The sequence below is a fragment of the Cervus elaphus genome, chromosome 33 (assembly GCF_910594005.1).
Source record: "Cervus elaphus chromosome 33, mCerEla1.1, whole genome shotgun sequence".
NCBI lineage: Eukaryota > Metazoa > Chordata > Mammalia > Artiodactyla > Cervidae > Cervus > Cervus elaphus.
The window spans coordinates 12,058,104-12,080,541 of NC_057847.1; the positions used below are offsets into that span (position 1 = coordinate 12,058,104).

At 36.3% G+C, this 22,438-nt stretch overlaps 1 protein-coding gene across 3 annotated transcripts in view; it reads right to left on the minus strand.

Moving 5' to 3' along the window:
* Positions 1-22,438, minus strand: part of GULP1 (GULP PTB domain containing engulfment adaptor 1) — a 313,902-nt gene that overhangs the window by 7,122 nt on the left and 284,342 nt on the right. For 2 of the 3 annotated variants that reach the window (XM_043894934.1, XM_043894935.1), the window contains exons 10-11: positions 8,906-9,044; positions 2,472-2,566 (exon numbers count right to left, since the gene is read on the minus strand). In XM_043894934.1, the coding sequence (XP_043750869.1) occupies positions 2,472-2,566; positions 8,906-9,044 (234 nt within the window). Of the gene's footprint in view, positions 1-2,471; positions 2,567-8,905; positions 9,045-11,195; positions 11,421-22,438 lie in introns of all 3 variants that reach the window. The other variant, XM_043894936.1, reaches the window with a different exon arrangement.

A 22,438-nucleotide genomic window follows, 5' to 3' on the forward strand; every position in this document is an offset into this window, starting at 1 on the left:
GGGGGACCTTCCCCACTCAGGGATCGAACCTGAATTTCAGCCCATTATGTCTCCTGGCATTGCAGGAGGATTGTTTACCATTAGCGCCTATACTGTATTAAGTTTTTACATTATATGCAAAGATAAAAATAGTAACTAAATGTGTGCATTCAATTAATCAGGCTAACAAGATTAATAATGAAAGCTGTCATAGATTTTAGATAAAATATTATTTTACTTTAGTTAAATTAAAATTGCAAATAAATCATGGATTAAAAGAAACAGACAATGAGATGGACAATGCAATAGTGACTAATTCATTGAAAAAAAAAAAACAACTTCAAAATATGAGTATAAACCTCTTTAAACACAACTAATAATCAGACACATCCATGTGACTGCTATTTGAGTATTTATTAAATAAAGCATGCAAATATTAAGGTTTAACTTCAAGAAGCCATAACTTGTTTAAAATATGAAAATGATATACCAACCATCTCTGGCGCTACCAACCATGAAAGCAGAAAAGAATGAAAAAGACATTAAGAAATAACAAAAACAAAAGCAAAAATACCACAGTGTAACATTATCTAACACATGTTAAATCATTCCAATACAATGTTTCTCAAACTAGGTTTCTACAAAAATCTGGAGATACAGGTTTATTTTCAAAAATCTATAGAAAGCATTTGTTGTGTGGAAATCTAAAAAAACATTAGTAGTAACTCCTTGTGGTTCTTACAACCTTTGAGAACAAATACTACCATATCAGTGTCCATGTTTTTGTCTGTTCCTACAAAAACATTGGTGCTGAGGTAGAATAAGCATAATTGATAAAATCAATGAAAAGGTAAATTATTTTCATATGAAATAAATAAAGCATTATCACTAAATAATCATGCACTATTTGCATGAAGTCTCTTAGTATTTGAATAGAAAAGATGTGCAGAAACTGTGTCATCAAATAAGATACATGCTGATATCGCCAGAAGTTTGATGTCAGTGGTTTTAGCTTCAGCCGAGTAAAATAACCCATGCGATTATAATAAAGTTTGTAATTAGAATTTTATTAGGTGCTATAATTTTGCTTTTAATTGATAAGTTTTGAATTAACAGTTATATAAGATCTGTAAGGATAAAATGCTTTTTAACTTTTTGTAAGTATTTATGAAATGTTATAATAAAAGTTTAAGTCAGTATTAAGGATTTAAAATAACTTTTATGCAAAAGGGAATTATAAATAATTCAACTTGAGAAATTTTTATTTTAACATATTCTTAAAAAATCTCAAGATATGTTAAACAATCCAAATTTTAAGATAGAGAGGTATTATTACATCTGGAATAATAAGGAAAATCACATAATACTTAAAAAACTGCTTCATACCTTCAGTCCAAAATCAGTGAAAGGATATTTATGATCTTTCTAAGAAGTAGTGTTTTATCAGTGTTAGAAGATCATAATCCACCCGTTAATTTTTTTTCCAGGAAATAAAGCATAGAAGAGTGAGTATATTGTCCAGGCTGAATAAGTAAAGTCATCACATATTTTCAGTCAGCTTCATATAAGCTGGTTGATATAATGAGCTGACCTCTGACTGCATTCTACCACATATATATTGTCTTTTTGGTAAAAAATAGGATATAAAAACTTCATCAAGATATAAAAGGAAATATAAAGAGAAGACCTTATTATAGTGCTTATGATGCTAATTACTAATCATGGCCCACTACACAAAATATCTTCAAACTTTCAGAACAATTCAGAATTGAAAAATAAAAGGGAGAGAAAGAAATGAAAATGCAACTGTACTACATTCCTTAACAAGTTGTCATTTGGTGTCTGCTGCTTCAATAGGAGCCCAGAAGAGCCCACAATGCTTCCTTCTTTTTTTACATCCGCCCCCTTCTTTGGAATTCTTGGTTTTAGCTATCAGCTTTAATCTTTTTAAATTAATTGTGGTACATGGTTTATAACATTATATAAATTTCATGTGTGCAACATTATATTTCAACTTCTGTGTACACTACAGTGTGGTCAAAAGTTTAGTTTCCATCCATAACCATACAGATGACCTCTTTTACAATGATTTCTTTAAAAGACTGATTTCACTCTTATAAAGCTTTTCCTTCATTCACCCATTCACAATTTTGAAATTCATAATTGTTTTAAAAGACTGAGATCAAATCTTATAAATCTAATGCAATGACCTTTTAATTTTTGGATTTTGAATAATGAACTCATGAAGAATTCATGCAATTTTGTATCAAAAAGATGCACCACCTTATTGCCACTGTAAATTGCACCATTAAGAACAAAACACAACAAAACCTTATCTTTAGCATCTGAGTATTTTTAGAGCTAAATGTATATTGTTATTTTAAAGCAATTATTTTCAGTAAGTTGATAATATATACTATAGTATATAACATTATCTAGGAACCACAGGGGGGAAAAAAAACAACTATGGGCCAATTTGTTAAAATAGTCACCTGCATCTCATCTAATTTTGATTGAATGTCTGGTGGGAAATCCCCTGCTCCACAGTTAAATGGGTCAAAAGGTTCTGCTCCAAACAGGTCCCGTTCTAAAAGGAAGAAAATAATATAGTAAGTGAAATGATAAGGACTGAGTTGAGGTAAGTTAAGTTCAGTCATGTCCAGCTCTTTGTGACCCCATGGACTGCAGCCCGCCAGGCTCCTCTGTCCATGGAGTTCTCCAGGCAAAATACTGAACTGGGTTGCATTGCCCTCCTCCATGGTATCTTCCCAGCACAGGGATCAAACCCAGCTCTCTCCCATTGCAGGCAGATTCTTTACCAGCTGAGCCACCAGGGAAGCCCTAAATTTCAAAGCAAGATTAAATAAAGAAAAACCTGCATAACCAAATGAGCCTCAAGCCACAGTAGTTAAAGACCAAAAGGAAGCAAAGATCCATTTTTATGATGATTTTAAAACTATTTGGTGGCAAAAGACTATTATTCAGAGAGGTTTTTATGCCTTTAAGTAAGAAATAGCAAAATCACCAAATGATTGATAATTAGTATATTTGAATATCTACATTTTGCCAAAGCAATTTATTTTCTTTTACATTTTTATTCATTTTTGAAGCAATTTAAATCTACTGAAATTAATGTATTATTCACCGAAACTTCCCTATTCCATTTATTGATGACCCTACAACACAGCAGTGACACACTGTGTAGGGCCTGGTAGGTTACTAAGGAGTTTAACTCATAGTTCATGCAATTTAATCTCACCCTTTAGCCAGAAAAAAAATTAAGGAACAATACCTTGTGTAGCATGAAATCATATCACCTTCCTAGGTAACCACAATGAGACAATTTCTCTAAAAATGTCTCCTATCCCCCACACAATTTTTTTTTTTTTTTAATTGCAGTAATGGGGACTTTCTGGCTGGCCAGTGGTTAAGGCTCCGTGCTTCCAATGAAGGGGGAATGGGTTCAATTCCTGGTAGAGAAACTAAGACCCCACATGCCACATGGACAAAAACAAACAAACAAACAAACAAACACAGTAATAGAATATCAAAAAGATCCCTGTGCGTATATTTTAAAGGATACATTGCAATGAATACTTCAAAATATATAGACAGGGAGCTTTTATATATTCTATGGCTTATTACATGACAAAATTTTTTAAAGAAATTTCCTTCCTCTGAATAAATTCTAATTCCATCTTAAATGATAAAAAATTAAATTGTCAATAGGCAATAACATTTATAATGTAGCAAGATTTTCACTTTTCAGTTCAGTTGCTCAGTTGTGTCTGACTCTTTGCGACCCCATTGACTGCAGCATGCCAGGCTTCCCTGTCCATCACCAACTCCTGGAGCTTGCTCAAACTCAGGTCCATCGAGTCAGTGATGCCATCCAACCATCTCATCCTCTGTCATCTCCTTCTCCTCCTGCCTTCAATCCTTTCCAGCATCAGGCTTTTATCTAAAGAATCACTTCTCTGCATCAGGTGTCCAAAGTATTGGAGCTTCAGCTTCAGCATCAGTCCTTCCGATGAATATTGAGGACTGATTTCCTTCAGGATTGACTGGTTTGATCTCCTTGCAGTCCAAGGGACTCTCAAGAGTCTTCTCCAACACCACAGTTCAAAAGCATCAATTCTTTGGCACTCAGCTCTCTTTATGGTCCAACTGTCACATCCATACATGACTACTGGAAAAATCACAGCTTTGACTATATGGACCTTTGTTGGAAAAATAATGTCTCTGCTTTTTAATATGATGTCTAGGTTTCTCATAGCTTTCTTCCAAGGAGCAAGCGTCTTTTAATTTCATGGCTACAGTCACCATCTGCATTGATTTTGAAACCCAAGAAAATAGAGTTTGTCACTGTTTCAATTGTTTCCCCATCTATTTGCCATATGCCATGATGTTTGTTTTTTGAATGTTGAGTTTTAACCCAGCTTTTTAAACTCTCTTCTTTCACTTTCACCAACAAGCTCTTTGGTTCCTCTTCACTTTCTGCCATAAGGGTGATGCCACTTGCATATCTGAGGTTATGGATATTTCTCCCAGCAATCTTGATTTCAATTTGTGCTTTATCCATTCCAGCATTTTTCATGCATATAAGTTAAATAAGCAAGGTGACAATATACAGCCTTGACATATTACTTTCCCAATTTGGAACCAGTCTGTTGTTCCATGTCTGGTTCTAACTATTGCTTTTTGACCTGCATATAGATTTCTCAGGAGGCAGGTAAGGTGGTCTGTTATTCCCATTTATTTAAGAATTTTCCACAGTTTGTTGTGATCCACACAGTCAAAGGCTTTAGCATAGTCAGTAAAGCAGAAGAAGATGTATTTCTGGAATTTTCTCACTTTTTCTATGATCCAATGGATTTTGGCAATTTGATCTCTGGTTCCTCTGCCTTTTCTAAATCCAGCCTGAACATCTGGAAGTTCACGGTTCACATATTAATTGAGCCTTGCTTGGAGAATTTTGAGCATTACTTTGCTAGTATGTGAGATGAGTGCTATTGCGCGTTAGTTTGAACATTTTTTGGCATTTTTCCTTCTTTGGGATTGGAATGAAAACTGACCTTTTCCAGTCTTGTGGCTATTACTAAGTTTTCCAAATTTGCTGGTATGTTGAGTGCAGCACTTTCACAGCATCATCTTTTAGGATTTGAAATAGCTCAGCTGGAATTCCATCACCTCCACTAGCTTTGTTCATAGTGATGCTTCCTAAGGCCCACTTGACTTTGCATTCTAGGACATCTGGCTCTAGGTGAGTGATCACACCATCATGGTTATCTGGGTCATTAATATTTTTTTTGTGTAGTTCTTTTGTGTATCCTTGCCACCTCTTCTTAATATCTTCTGCTTCTGTTAGGTCCATACAGTTTCTGTCCTTTATTGAGCCCATCTCTGCAGGAAATGTTCCCTTTGGTATCTCTAATTTTCATAAAGTCTTTCCCATTCTATTACTTCCCTCTATTTCTTTGCACTGATCATGAGGAAGGCTTTCTTATTTCTCCCTGCTATTCTTTGGAACTCTGCATTCAGATGGATATATCCTTCCTTTTCTCCTTTGGTCATTGTGGAGAGTTTCTACAAAACGTGGTCCACTGGAGAAGGGAATGGGAAATCACTTCACTTTTCAGGAAACCATATTTTCTAAATTAAATGCTTTATAATAAGTCATATTTACCTACTTGAGTTCTATTAATAACATATTCTCAACCATTCCATGACTCCCGTTATGAAAGATTGTTACATAACTCATTGCAATTTTTTTTTTCAGATTCATGTATTAAATAAGTTAAGAAAAGTAAAATGCTTAGAAGTTTCTGGTGCTGGTGCTGGTAAGTACTACATAAATAAGGACATACAATTTACATACAAATAAAGTCACTTTTAAGAATGAAAGGAATGTCATCAATAGGTTCATCAGGATGAAAGTATAACCCAGGGCAGTTCTGAATGAGTCGGGATTTCCTTTTACCTTAGGTTTAACAGATGGGTGTTATTATTATTGTTGCTATTTATTTTCCTCAGTCTGATGTTTATTATAGGCAATAAATCGGAACTTGGAGAAACTTTTCTTTAGAAGAGTATCTTGGATACACATTTTAAAGCGATGCTTTATACATAGTAGAAAGAAATGAATTAATAAAGAGAAAGGTCTGTCAGGAGAGACAGAGTTTCTCATTACACAGGTCTTCTAAAGTTGGGACTCAAAATCATCAGAGATTTCAGATGGGCTTAAGGGATTCTTCTAACATTTCTAAAGTACAATGCAAATTATGTATGAGTGAGCATGTTGTGCTTTTAGGTGAAAGAGGTTTAACTTTAACGTTATCATATTCTTTGGGGTCCATAAACCCCTCACAAGTTAAGAAATGACTAATTTATATATTAAATATATTATTTAATATTAAATATATTAATACCAAGCAAATTAATAAACAGAGCTCTTTGGTATATTTTGGCCAACTCAGATCTATGGATCTAAAACCCATAAAAAATCATGTAAGCCCAATTTTCAATTTAAAAAGATCTAGTATGTAATTAATAACATGAAAATTATTTAATCTAATGCAAGAGCAAAAGGACAAAAATAGGTGATATTTCATTTGGTCATTCTTTCCTTTATCAACTAAACATTTATTGGACACAGTATGTTCCACACATTTTGCTAGGCAGTGGATTAAAGCAGTGAGGAAAGGACTTTCCAGTCAAGTGCCTTCCATCATATAATTTATAACCAATTAGGAAATATGATATGAAACAAATTAAAACCTCATATGTATTAAAAGATCAAAAATATGCTCTGGAGAACTACTAGGGTTCTCAGGCAGTAAGGAGAAAAGCTAAAGATTCTGCTTTTATATATTTGAACATAAAGAAAAGTAAATGAATGAATACATTTAAGATTTCATTTAAAGAAAAAGTCGCAATACTAAAACCCCACTGGATTAGAGTTTTAGACAATTTTACAATTAAAATTGAGTTGAACAATCTGTCCTTAAATTGTTAGTATAGATAGACAAAAAGACAATTGATAGATAGTTGATAAATGAAAGAAATGATACTGTAGTAATCAAAACTCCATATCTATCTATCATCTATTATCTATCTAGTCTTTCTATCTATTGATTTATTGTTGTATTTACTAAACTCCGACATCAGCATAGGTAGACATTAAAAAATATAGCAGGATGTGATGTCAGTTTCTCATTAATAAGTTCCTTAAAACAATTTAACTATCTCTAGATTTTCCAAATGTTTCAAACTCATTATGTCTAAAAGAGAACTCCTTCACTTTCTCCCTCTCTGCCTCAATTTTTCTCATTAACAGCATTTGGTCTAAAATCCTGAATTGTAATTGATTTTGAACTCTCACTCATTATCCTGATGGATAACTCTCAATTACCATTCCTTCTAAATGTCTTAAAATCTATTCACTCTTCTCAATTTATATTCTATTCGGTTTTAAGTTGTCCATTGTAGATACACAGCTAACTCATATTTCAAAATCTAGTGTGTATGCTAAACAAACGCCTATTGAATTAAATAAATGAATGAGTAAAAGAGTGACAAAATCAGAGGAGGTAAAAAAACAGTGGTAAAAGAAGAGATCTGCCTGCAATGCCAGAGACCAGGGTTTAGTCCACAGGTCGGGAAGATCCCCTGGAGAAGGGACTGGCTACCCACTCCAGTATTCTTGCCTGGTGAATTCCATGGACAGAGGAGCATGGCAGGCTACAGTCCATGGGGTTGCAAAGAGTTGGACATGACTGAGCAACTAACAGTTTCACCCTATCAACATTTTCATAAACAAAGAGATGTGGGACACTCACGAGGACAAGAAATACCCCATTTTGGCAAGATTTTCTATCATGACATGTATATTATGGATTATTTCCTTGAAGAAATATTTTGCGTCAATACAAAATATATTCAGAGGACTTTAAATATGCTATATTTCAACTTATGTATTGAAATATTTTTGTACATTGACCTAATATTATTACTTTGCATTTACAAATTAGTCCTCAGAAATTTACTGAATGCCTAAAATGTGCAATGCACTTTGTTAAGTTCCACAGGGGAAATAAACTATAGGCTCTGAAATACTTCACAGCCTTAAGTTAAAACTTCAGAGCTACATTGAAAATGTCTTAAATGTGAACCAGAGAGGAAGCAATAAAGCCTAATATGTAAAACTCTTCTCTTCAGTGACCCTTTGGATTTGCTGACTGATCATGACCATTGGAAACCATTCTTTCACTTTCTGTGACAGAGCACAGATCAGAATATAGTCAAGACATAGATGACCAACATCTGCTGGATGCTTTCTAATTCAACAGAAATAGACTTACATATACAAAGATATATGGAAAGTAAATCAGAAAAGCAATGCATTTATTATAGCTTTTTATATATCAAATAGAGAACACTGAGTTACAAAGAAATCATGAAATTCATAGATTTATATATATGAAATTCATAGATTCATATGTTTCTTTAAGACCACCCACATACTCTATGATAAAAATTTAAACTGATCTCTCTATATATGTCAAAGATAATTAATTACCACCAGGGTTGTTTTTAATCATTTAAAACATACTAAAAATATAACCCCAAGCACAATAAAAACATAATTAAGTGCCTTGTATTATGATATAACTAAGGTTATACCAAAATACCATTTTTCATGAAATAGTTTTAAATGCAAATAGTGATGTCTTTAGTAGTATACTCTGAATTATAAAGTAAAATATATAATTAACTGAACTTGGTACACATATATAAACAAAAATTCTTCGGCTATTAAAATTTCTAGTGAGCTTGTTAAGATATATGATTTCACATAAAGAGTTAATTAAACATTTAAAATGTACACAAATGTAGCAAAGAATATTGGTTTGTTTAGAAAGCTTACTAATCTCGTTAGATCGGCTAGGTACTGGAGGCGGCTGCATGCCATTGTGAGTCGGTACTGAAGACTGGGGTGATATTGGAGAAAATGGAATCATATCAAAGATGTCAGTAGAGGGCAACTTAGGTGTCACACTGCCTGCCTGCAATGAAGATAACATGAATTAGGGTAGTATTCCATGTAGACACATTATAATGAAAAATATTTCACATACATATAAAACACATGTAAACCCAACACATGCAGTTGAGTCATATGAACTTGCCATTCTGTAGATCAAAAATGGTTAAGTAGGCAATTTCATATGAATTAACCACATATGCCAAATGCTCATTGGCAAGAAAATCTCTACAAAAATGTTATTAAAGATGATGGCAAAAATGGTGACAACACTTCTAGAGAGATGTATCTTTTATATTGGATTTTTTATATATCTAGAAATAATTGCCATTTATATCAAAGAATTGAAAACATGCTACAAACTATTTATATAAAATCTTGATATAAGTAATGCATTTTGTATAAGATTTAGACAGAAATAACTGAACTTAAGTGATACATCTTAAATATAACCATTCAAAAGCAATTGATAACGATTTAAAAAAAAATTCAAGGCGTCTATTTTAAATTGTATTTATAACTCTAGTGACTGCCAACTATTATATTCATTGCAGTGACATTTATTCTTGGAATAAGTTTTCATCAAGTTTTCTATAAATAGCTACCTTGTAAAATAAATTATAGTCACTAAATATACCACCAAAATGGTTAAGTTATCTGGGCCAATCTGGGCTTGAACGTAATGTCAGAATGAAACAATCATCACTTTACATAAGATGTAGTTTTATATGTAAAATCACATAATATGTAATTGTCATACAGGGAAGAAATTATTTATATATATATAAATGTATATATTATATATCATCTATAAACCAAAGATAATTTTCATTTTGGAGAGAAATAGTGAGGGGAAATTAACTTTTCCTATAAGAACATGAACATTGCTTAGCACTGCTTAGAGTGGTACACATTAAAATTTGTGTTTTCAGAATACATTTTTTTGATTTATGTATGATGTAGGTAATGAAAAATAAGGCTGATTGTGTGTAAAGAGTGACTGATTTGCTATTCAGTTTACATGACTGTTATTACATTTTTTCATGCAGGAAAATAAAATAGCTGACATCTTCCTTTCTTTAGCAACTTACTTTCACTTTGATAGTTTATCAGTCATAAACACTATACAAAGACTTGGAGGAAACTTTATCCCTCAGCTCCTTCCTCCTACTCAGGAATGTTGTTCTCCTCATCAGCCTGTCCCTCCATTTGCCCTGGCATTCATCTCTCTCCTCTTTGTCAGGATTTAAAGATACTCGAATCTTGACTTTGTTAAAACAAACCAACCAAAAAGCTCTTTACTCAGGGCTTCTTTACTCCTCTAGACTCTCATTTCTCTTTCTCTTCCCTATTGAAGCTGAGCTCTTTGAAGGAGGTATTACATTTCTTGCCTGTTTACTTCATCCAATCCTCCATTAAGATCATTCTAGACTGTTCTTTTTTTTTGATCACACTCCACAGTATGTGGACCTTAGTTCCCCAAACAGGGATGGAACCCAAGCCCCGTGAACGTGGAGTCTTAACCACTGGACTGGCAGAGAAGTCTCTAGACGGCTCTTTTTGCTTAACTGTACCTAAACAGCTTTGCCAGTATCACCAATGGCCTAACTTCCCAATTACCATATTCGATGAATCTTTTTTGTTTTCTGTTTAAAACTTGTATTGGCATATAGATGAGCTACAATATTGTGCTAACTTCAGGTGTACGGCAAAGTGAATCATTATCCATATCCATATATCCACTGCTTTTTAGATTCTTTTCTGAAGAATCCTTGAAAGTACCTGTCCTACTTCATCTTTTTGTGGATTTGGGCCACCACTCTCTACTGGAAGGGCTTCCCTTGTAGCTCAGCTGGTAAAGAGTCTGCCTGCAATGCAGAAGACCTGGGTTCCATCTCCTAGGCTGGGAAGATCCCCTGGAGAAGGGAAAGGCTACCCACTCCAATATTCTGGCCTGGAGAAACAGGACTGAGTAACTTTCCCTTTCACTTTCTCTAAGAAACTCTCTGATGTCAGATGACCCAAGTATGCAAAAATGGCACATAAAGGCTCCAGATCACATCATCAATTCAAGACATACTTGATTTTTTCAGTACTATATAAATGGCATATATTGGCAGAATTCAAAATAATATATGGGATAATAAAAATAATTTTCTATTTAGCAAATTACATGAGGTCTTGGGATGCTGCTGTCGCTGTCTGGCTTGGGAAGGCCCTGTTTAGAAGGTGGTGGTATTAACAGTCCCAATGATAGTCTGGAATCAGGAGAGTTGACAGGAGTGACAGTAAGGGAAGGAATATTTAGACAGGGAGATGAATCATCAGTACTATGCCAGAAAGAGGATGAGCATCTCTGAAACCCGTGTTGCTCATGATCAGACATTTTGTGCAGCAGCTGGAAAGGAATGACAGAGAAGAAAGAAGACATGGAGGAAAAAGAATATATGAAAATGTAGTCATTAAAGAATATTGTGAAAATGATAAGTAATTTCAAAACAACTTTTCTAAGATTAAAACAACTGGTTTGAGTAGATTTTTTCCTATGGCAGGACCTTCAGATTCTGTGTTCTTTAATTTGATGCTTTTGCACTGAAATATTACATTTTTATATATTTAAATAAAATATTGCATTCAATATAACTTAAGAGAAAGAAGGTAGAGAGGGAAATGACAAATGCCTGAAGATTTATTTCTGAGAGAGCTTCTTTGTGATGAGATGGGAGAAGGAAAAAATAGCAACATGAAAAAATGTCAGTGGGAGTAAAATCTAGTAAAAAGTTAAGTCTGTAGAATTTTAAAAAATGGGTGCAACATACATCTTAGATTTAATTCTCCAATCATTCTTTTAAAGTCTTAGTATTAGTAGTATTATACCATTATCATATTAAAGATAAGGGAATCAAGGCCCATGGATTCTTTGTGATTTACTCCTATGTAAGGTAAGAAGCAAAGTCAAAATTCAAAACAATCTGACTCCAGTCATCATGCCTTTTCTATAGGTAGTGAGTTCAAAGTGGTAAAATTTTGGGGGGATGTACAGAGGCATTGTTGAGTGACTTCAAATAAATCAGAGAGATACATAATAATAAACAACTATTATAGGATACTGTACAAGGTCAGTCTTTGGATGACTTTTGGAAGCTATTTTCATTACATCAATGAAAGCTATTGTCAAATACTGAGTTGGACAGAGTTGAGCAGCCAGATGTCAGAGTGGTCATTTAAAACAACCTCACAAATGAAAGTACATAATAATTGAGCCTTTATTCACTTACTGTGATAGTGTAAGCAAGAGGCCAAAAAGAAAGTGCTGGCTTCATCAAGGTCCCATTCCCCAATGAATGGCACTGGGCAAAGGTCAGAAGCATCATTACAGAAGCAGGGCATTCTCTCTCTCTTGCCAGGGAGCCCTGAACAAAAGGTTCCTTCTGGTTTGGTTTGGATTTGGGGGAGAGGATAGGGGTACAGAGGGAAGATCAGGGAAAAGAACTAAGAGTAGAAGATACTTAAAACTGAGCTTTACTGGAGAAATACCACTAGTATTTCTCTAGTGGAGCGATACCAAGGGATCATTTCATGTAAACATGGGCACAATAAAGGACAAAAATAGTATGGACCTAACAGAAGCAGAAGACATTAAGAAGAGGTGGCAAGAATACATAGAAGAACTGTACAAAAAAGATCTTAATGAACCAGATAACCATGATGGTGTGATAACTCATCTAGAGCCAGACATCCTGGAGTGCAAAGTGAAGTGGACCTTCGGAAGCATCACTGTGAACAAAGCTAGTGCAGATGATGAAATTCTATCTGAGCGATTTCAAATCCTAAAAGATGATGTGGTTAGAGTGCTGCAGTCAATATGTGAGAAAATTTTGAAAACTCAGCAGTGGTCACAGGACTGGAAAAGGTCAGTTTTCATTCCAATCCCAAAGAAAGGAAATGCCAAAGAACGTTCAAACTAGTGCACAACTGCACTCATCTCACATGCTAGCAAAGTAATGCTCAGAATTCTCCAAGCTAGACTTCAATACATGTACAGTATTGATACAATGTATTCAATACAATGAATACAATGTATTCAATACAATACAGTACATGAACTGAGAATTTCCAGATGTTCAGGCTGGATTTAGAAAAGGCAAACTAGAGATCAAATTGCCAACATCTGTTGGACCATAGAAAAAGCAAGAGAATTGCAGAAAAACATCTACTTCTTCACTGACTACCTAAAGCCTCTGACTGTGTGGATCACAACAAACTGTGGAAAATTCTTAAAGCGATGAGAATACCAGACCATCATATCTACCTCCTGAGAAACCTGTATGCATGTCAAGAAGCAACAGTTAGAACTGGACATGAAACAAAGGACTGGTTCCAAATTGGGAAAGGAGTAGATCAAAGCTATATATTGTCACCCTGCTTATTTAACTTATATGCAGAGTACATCATGTGAAATGCTGGGTTGGATGAAGCACAAGCTGGAATCAAGATTGCTGGGGGGAAATATCCATAACCTCAGATATGCAGATGACACCACACTTATGGCAGAAAGCAAAGAGGAACTAAAGAGCCTCTTGATGAAATGAAAGAGGAGAGTTTAAAAAGCTGGCTTAAAACTCAACATTCAGAAAAGATTATGGCATCCAGTCCCATCACTTCATGCAAATAGATGAGGAAACAGTGGAAACAGTTTTTATTTTCTTGGGCTCCAAAATCACTGCAGATGGTGACTGCAGCCATGAAATTAAAAGACACTTGCTCCTTGGAAGGAAACCTATGGCCAACCTAGACAGCATATTAAAAAGCAGAGACATCACTTTGTGGACAAAGGTCTGTATAGTCAAAGCTATTGTTTTTCCAGTAGCCATGTGTGGATGTGAGAGTCAGATCATAAAGAAAGCTGAGTGCCAAAGAATTGATGCTTTTGAATTGTGGTGCTGAAGACTCTTGAGAGTCTCTTGGACTCCTAGGAGATCAAACGAGCCAGTCCTAAGGGAAATAAATCTTGAATATTCATTGGAAGGACTGATGCTGAAGCTGAAGCTCCAATACTCTGGCCACCTGATGCAAAGAACTGACTCATTTGAAAAGACCTTGATGCTGGAAAGATTGAAGGCAGGAGAAGAAGGAGACGACAGAGGATGAGATGGTTGGATGGCATCACTGACTCGATGGACATGAGTTTGAGCAAGCTCCGGGAGTTGGTGATCGACAGAGAAGCCTGGCGTGCTGCAGTTCATGGGGTCATAATGAGTTGGACATGCCTGAGCGACTGAACTGAACCAAAGTGTTGAAATGTGTTTTCAAGGCCCCCAAAAGATGGTCTGGATGAGACCATTAAAGAGAGGCCTAGGCCAAGGGCCTCCAATAAGGAGGCCTGTAAATGGAGGCACCTGGGCTGAAATGCAGCTATGTGTAAGTAACAGTGTGGCTGCCTGGGTGGGGCAGAGGCCAAGTCCTGGACTGCAACTCCTCTCCACGCAATGCGCTAAATGTGCAGCAGCTTTCCCCCATGAGGCTTGCCACACAAAGACTTTGTAACTTTGTAGGGTCTGGAGGATTTGGCCTGGAGCCAGACTTCTAGGCTACAAATCACACTGCAGATATTTTTCAACACTAATAGGACTTGGTGGTAGCCAACACAAATTTGGCTTTTGATAAACTTCATGGTGAAAGGTGGTAACTAAAATGATAGTTAGGAGAAACAACAAGCTTGAAAGCATCTTTAAAGTAGAAGTCACTTCACCCATTTCAGGAAGCAGAGAGGGAAACATGGCAGTGTAAAGTGAGAGATTCAAGTCGAGGAAAGCATTCAGTGTGGAAACAAGTCTATGATGGTCCGGGTTATATAATTTATCACTATTAACACGCACATGCATGCGTGCTCAGTTGCTAAGTTGCTTCTGACTCTTGTGACTCCATGGACTTAGCGTGTCAGGCTCCTCTGTCCATGGGCTTTTCCAAGAAAGAAACTGGAGTGGATTGCCATTTCCTCCTCCAGGGGGCTCTTCCTGACTCAGGGATTGAACTTGCATCTCCAGCATTGGCAGGTGGGTTCTTTACCCCTGATCCACCTGGGAAGCACATTAATATGCATCTCCAGTTACATAATGATTGCTCTCCCTATTGACCTGTCTATAGATATGCGTACATGTATGCATGTATGTGTATAATTTTAAGATCTATTTTATGGTCTATATAATTCACTGTAAAATTCTGTAGTTGGTGGCAAACTTTACTTAGTTATAGGTAACAGCTCTAAGCTCCTGGTGGACAAAACTTTGTCTTTCTAAATATTCTGTATAACAGATTACTTGGTATATAATAAACTGTAAATTAATATTTTTATCTAATTTATACTTCAGCAACTGTTTTAACTTAAACTGTAGCTTGATAAGGACATCCGAATTGAGTAGAACATAAAAATATATAAACTGGAAGTCATCCCTGGGATCATTTGGCTTATAAATGGGAGTACTCTATATTGTTTTATGATTTGTATTGACCAAAATATACTACCAGGTTCCTCAAAGCAAACTGAAGCCCAGAAAAACCTAACTTAAAAGTGTTCTAGTGTTTTATCATAGTGTTAATACTTGCATTCTACTTCCTCTGAGAAAGTATACTTGTATAAATGAAGAATGTACATCATATGAAAATAATTGAATACGCAAGCACCCCAATTAAGAGCTATTTTTACTCTCAATGGTAAAGCAGGGCTATCTATCAATGATTTTAGAATCCAAAGTTTAAAAATTCTAACACTAACTAATTCTTACTATTTTCCTTTTGCATGTGCCTGTGTGCTGAGTTGCGTCTGACTCTTTGCAACCCTGTGGACCAGAGTCTGCCAGGCTCCTCTGTCCATGGGACTGTCCAGGCAAGAATACTGGAGAGGGCAGCCGTGCCCCCCTCCAGGGGGTCTTCCTGACAGAGGGACTGAGGCCGTGTCTGTTATGCCTCCTGGGTTTGCAGGTAGGTTCTTTACCACTAGCATCGCCTGGGAAGCCCAGTTTCCTTTTGGTCATCAGAAATCTACATTTGGTCAAGTAGGATTTTTTGTTTGGCTCATACCGGTCTTTAAAATATTGATTCAGTTGCTTACAGGTTAAAGTTAAGATTGTATCTTAAAAATCTAGAGAGTCTGTTTAGAAGTTAGAAAATCCACAAAGTGGGCCACAAATTTATGTAAAATTACTGGACTGGTATTGAGAAATAGCTGTGCCTCTTAAGTTGGTGTCTGCCCTCCATCTCCTCTCTGCCCCCATGGCGAGGACACACGTTTATGCCACAGCCTGGGCTCTGCTGACATTTGCGTTTGTGATTCTCAACTTACAAACCATTCAACTTAGGGAATTAGATATTCCGTCTGATTCCTTTCAGGAATGAAATCTAAACCCAGCATGTTTAAATACACAGACGTATTTCACTAGTGTCTGATTCTGCCCCAGTCTATTAGGTCTAGTAAATAAGAATAAGAATATGTGACTACAGCCCCTAAATGGCATACAGTGGCATTTTGGGCACTGGATAAATATTTTGAGTAGTATCTCTGAAGTTAAGGATTCAGGAACTAGTTATTTTTTAATTTTCCTTTTTTAAGTGCTTGAGAATTTTTTTTTTTTTTTTTTTTTAGAAATTAAATACACAGTTCAGATAAAAATGGCTTGATATTTTTTATGTTGGGCGTTCTGTCAGTATTTTGATAGATGGCTCGAAACCACAGTTTTGGAACTTTGCTACAGAAGTTGATGGCGCTACCGTTTAATCCTCTTATGCTCACAGTTATAAGTGCTTTGGTCTTTAGGAAGGTGCATGGGATCTGAATTATTATACTAAGGGAAATGAGGAAATCTATGCTCAGTAATTATATGTTAATTACGCAGAAGTTATTAGGTTATTCAGACATATTAATAATGACTGTCCATAATTAAAATTTATAGCTATTATAGTTTTGCAGCTCTTTCTTTCAGTGACTAAAGGCTTGGTATATTAGGCCATGATGAATATTTCAACCTTGATATCTGCCTAAGAATGACAATGATAAGACATAATAAAAGGGTTTGAATCCTATCAGTTAATATTTAATACACTTAAACAATAACAAAAAATCCATTAAAGATTAAACATTCTTTGTTAATACCTATAGAAATATTAGATGATATTGAAATTTTATTTTATGCTGCTAGATATTTTGGCAGTATAAATCTCCAGAGACTCTTTTAAAACATAAAACAAATAATTTCAAGATTAAAACATGATTTATTACAATCATTAAAATAGTAGAATTAAAAATTCTACTTAGAATTATATTTAAAAAATAAATTCTTTGGATTCATAGTTTCAACAGAGATGCCTAGCTCTTCCAGTCATCTGGAGTAAGAAGAGATCAAATGACTTGATTAGCTACTCATAGTAAGAACAGGAATGAAATATATTTTTCTTCATATTAGGCAGGGTTTACTTCTTTACAACCATCATTTGTGGAAGTAACAGTTGTGAAAGTGAAGTTGTGAACTGGTTATCTTTTTTCTGTGGGCAACAAATATTCTTGAATCAATGTTCATGTTTAAACTTTATGCTTTTGTTTAAAGATTCACATTTGGTTCGTTGTGTAATTGAGAGTTTTCACAATCTGCCCATGCCCATCTTCAATAGCAGTTGAGAAAACCCCAGAGGAAGATAAATAGGCAGTTTTATTTACCCACAACGAAATACACAGTTTAGGGTATAATTTGCCCTATCAAGTCTAATCAGTGGCCACACAGTTGATTATGCAAAGGTAGACTTTTATCCAGTAACAGTTGGTTTAATTGAAAGGGAGACATTTATTTTACTCAGCAAGAGAAAGTCCAATACTTCTTAGAACTGCAATTTTATTCATTTAAATTCCTGGCAATGATCTGATTTGGTTAAAACCTTCTATAGCCAGAAAAGTAAAATGTAAGCATGCAGACACAAGAATCATGAAGAACAATTTGATTTAACTTGCTATGTCCACATCTTATAATGGAGCGATCCTCTGGAGTGCTCACAAGGCTAGGAGGGCAGAATAAACCTTTTTTTCTGATATAAATACAGGCAGCACTGCCATGCGAATGTAACAAATGGAAATCAGATTGTCCCTAGTTAATTAGAACCAAATGGTGGAAAACCCAACCTCTAATCTATTGCCAAACCACTAGAACACAGCAAACAGCACAGTCAAGCAACGGAAATTTCTCAGTGTATCTAAATGACTGTATAAAATAAAGACCCAGTTTCTAAAACCAATGAAAAGATTTCCACAATTTCAATATGATACAGAGGTATGTAATATGGGTACTATCAAAGGATATTTCATTTGCCAGAAAAAGAACCCAAAATTGAATCATCCAAGTGGTGTTTAGGAGACTTATAAGCATTCTGGTTGTTAAGGACAAGTTTAAAGACAACACGCCAGTTTACACAAGAAAAGATGAAAAATAGGAGTAGGCTTTCATTTAGTACAAGGAATTGGTTTTAAATGAAAAAGAATTTGGGATATATAACGGTATACGGTTTTGTTGTTAGAAATGTGTCTTAATATAATACTTATTTAAGTATTATATATTATTATATAACACAATAATCCTGAGCACAAAAAAGTCCCTTATTTCGTTTTCCTTAGCTAGAACTATGTGAAAGTGAAGTGCTAGTTTCTCAGTCATGTCTGACTCTGCAGCCCTGTGGACTGTAGCCCACCAGGCTCCTCTGTCCTTGGAATTCTCCAAAGAATACTGGAGTGGGTAGTCATTTCCTTCTCCAGGGGACCTTCTCCACCCAGGGATTGAGTCTAGGTATCCTGTATTTCCAGCAGATTCCTGACCATCTGAGCCACCACAGAAGCTAGAACTAAAATCTCACACTAAATTTTATACTGGGCATCTTAACTACAATAAACAATAGTCCAAATGATGACAGAAAAAGAGCACTTTAAAATCAATTACTGTATCATGGGGCTTCCCAGGTGACTCAGTGGTAAAGAATCCTCCTGCAAATGCAGGAGATATAAATTTGATCCCTAGGTCAGTAAGATTCATGGAGAAGGAAATGTTCTCATCCACACAGTCCTCCTTAGAGTACAAAGGTTCTGCATCTGGAACATTCTACTCAACAAGGCCTCACATTTTTAATCTATGATTTAACATAGAATAATGAGGAACTCAAGAGCCTCTTCATGAAAGTGAAGAACAAGAGTGAAAAAGCTCTCTTAAAACTCAACATTCAGAAGGCTAAAACATGGTATCCAGTCCCACCACTTCATGCCAAATAAATGGGGAAACAATGGAAACTGTGACAGACTTTATTTTTTTGGGCTCCAAAATCACTGGAGTGGTGGACAGTGACTGCAGCCAGGAAATTAAAAGACATTTGCTCCTTGGAAGAAAGGCTATGACAAACTTAGACAGCATGTTAAAAAGCAGAGACATTACTTTGCTGACAAAGGTCTGTCTAGTCAAGGCTATGGTTTTTCCAGTGGTCATCTGTGGATGTAAGAGTTGGACTATAAAGAAGCTGAGCACTGAAGAATTGATGTTCTTGAACTGTGGTGTTGGAGAAGACTCTTGAGAGTCCCTTGGACTTCTAGGAGGTCAAATCAGTCAATTCTTAAGGAAATCAACTCTGAATATTCATTGGAAGGACTGATGCTAAAGCTAAAGCTCCAATACTCTGGCCACCGGATGTGAAGAACTGACTCATTGGAAAAGATCCTGATGCTGGGCAGGATTGAAGACAGGAGGAGAAGGGCACAACAGAGGATGTCCCCTTGGTTGGGGACATCCACAACCAAGATGGTTGGATGGCATCACCAACCCACAGGACATGAGTTTGAGCAAGCTCTGGGAGATGGTAAAGGACAGGGAAGCCTGGCGTGCTGCAGTCCATGGGTCACAAAGAGTTGGCCGTGACTGAGCGACTGAAAAACAACAATTCATTGGAAGGACTGATACTGAAGCTCAAGGTCCAGAACTTTGGTTACCTGATGCCAAGAGCCGACTCACTGGAAAAGACCCTGATGCTGGGAAAGATTGAGGGCAGGAGAAAGGGGTCAATAGAGCATGAGATATTTGGACGACATCACTGACTCAGTGTACATGAGTTTGAGCAAATGCTGGGAGATAGTGAAGGACAGGGAAGCCTGGCATGTTTCAGTTCATGGGGTCAAAAACAGTTGGACATGATTGAGTGACTTAATAAAAACAGCAACAAAGGATCACCATCTATAAGATTGAAATTTCTTAATAGAAGATCTGATCCTCTAAATGATTGTTCTATGTTACAGAAGGCTGTGTGGCGCTGGAGTGTTGGCTGCACATGGACATCACCAGATGGTTAGTACAGAAATCAGACTGAATATATTCTCTGCAGCCAAAGATGGAGAAGCTCTGTACAGTCAGCAAAAACAAGAGCAGGAGCTAACTGACTCAGATTATGAACTCCTTATTGCCAATGACAGACTTAAATTGAAGAAAGTAGGGAAAACCCTTGAGGTATGAACTAAATCAAATCCCTTATGCTTATACAATGGAAGTGACAAATAGATTCAAGGGATTAGATCTGATAGACAGAGTGCCTGAAGAACTATGGACAGAGGTTCGTGACACTGTACAGGAGACAGGGATCAAGACCATCTCTAAGAAAAAGAAATGCAGAAAAGCAAAATGGTTGTCTGAGGAGGCCTTACAAATAGCTGAGAAAAGAAAAGTGAAAGGCAATGGAGAAAAGGAAAGATATACCCATTTGAATGCAAAGTTCCAAAGAATAACAAGGAGAGATAAGAAAGCCTTCCTCAGTGATCAATGCAAAGAAATACCAGAGGAAAACAATAGAATAGGAAAGACAAGAGATCTCTTCAAGAAAATTAGAGATACCAAGGGAACATTTCTGCAAAGATGGGCTCAATAAAGGAAAGAAATCGTAGGGACCTAACAGAAGCAGAAGATGTTAAGAAGAGGTGGCAAGAATACACAGAACTATACAAAAAAGATCTTCATGACCCAGATGACCATAATGGTGTGATCACTCACCTAGAGCCAGACGTCCTGGAATGAGAAGTCAAGTGGGCCTTAGGAAGCATCACTATGAACAAAGCTAGTGGAGGTGATGGAATTCCTGTTGAACTATTTGAACTCCTAAAAGATGATGCTGTGAAAGTGCTACACTCAATATGCCAGCAAATTTGGAAACTCAGCAGTGGCCAAAGGTCAGTTTTCATTCCAATCCCAAAGAAAGGCAATGCCAAAGAATGCTCAAACTACTGCACGACAGCACTCATCTCACACACTAGCAAAGTAATGCTCAATATTCTCCAAGCCAAGCTTCAACAGTATGTGAACCGTGAACTTCCAGATGTCCAAGCTGGATTGAGAAAAGGCAGAGAACCAGAGATTAAATTGCCAACATCCATTGGATCATCAAAAAGGCAAGAGAGTTCCAGAAAAAATCTACTTCTGCTTTATTGACTATGCCAAAGCCTTTGACTGTTTGGATAACAACAGACTATGGACTATTCTTAAAGAGATGGGAATAGCAGACCACCTGACCTGCCTCCTGAGAAATCTGTTTGCCAGTCAAGAAGCAACAGTTAGAAGTGGACATGGAACAACAGACTGGTTCCAGATTCGGAAAGGAGTATGTCAAGGCTGTATATTGTCACCCTGCTTATTTAACAGAGTACATCATGCAGAGTACATCATGAGATGTATATGCAGAGTACATCATGAGAAATGCTAGGCTGGATGAAGCACAAGCTGGAATCAAGATTGATGGGAGAAATATCAATAACCTCAGATATGCAGATGACACCACCCTTATGGCAGAAAGTGAAGGAGAACTAAGGAGCCTCTTGAGGAAATTGAGAAGAGGAGAGTTCAAAAGTTGGGTTAAAACTCAACATTCAGAAAACTAAGATCATGGCATCCAGTCCCATCACTTCATGGCAAATAGATGGGGAAACAATGGAAACAGTGACAGACTATTTTCTTGGGCTCCAACATCACTGCAGATGGTGATTGCAGCCATGAAATTAAAAGATGCTTGCTCCTTGGAAGAAAACCTATGAGCAACATAGACAGCATATTAAAAAGCAGAGACATTACTTTGTCAACAAAGGTCTGTATAGTCAAAGCTACGGTTTTTCCAGCAGTCATGTATGGATGTGAAAGTTGGACTAAAAGAAAACTGAGCACCTAAGAATTTATGCTTTTGAACTGTGGTGTTAAGGAGGATTCTTGAGAGTCCCTTGGACAGCAAGGAGATCCAACCAGTCCATCCTAAAGGAAATAAGTCCTGAATATTCATTGGAAGGACTGATGCTGAAGCTGAAACTCCAATACTTTGGCCACATGATGCAAAGAACTGACTCATTGGAAAAGACCCTGATGCTGG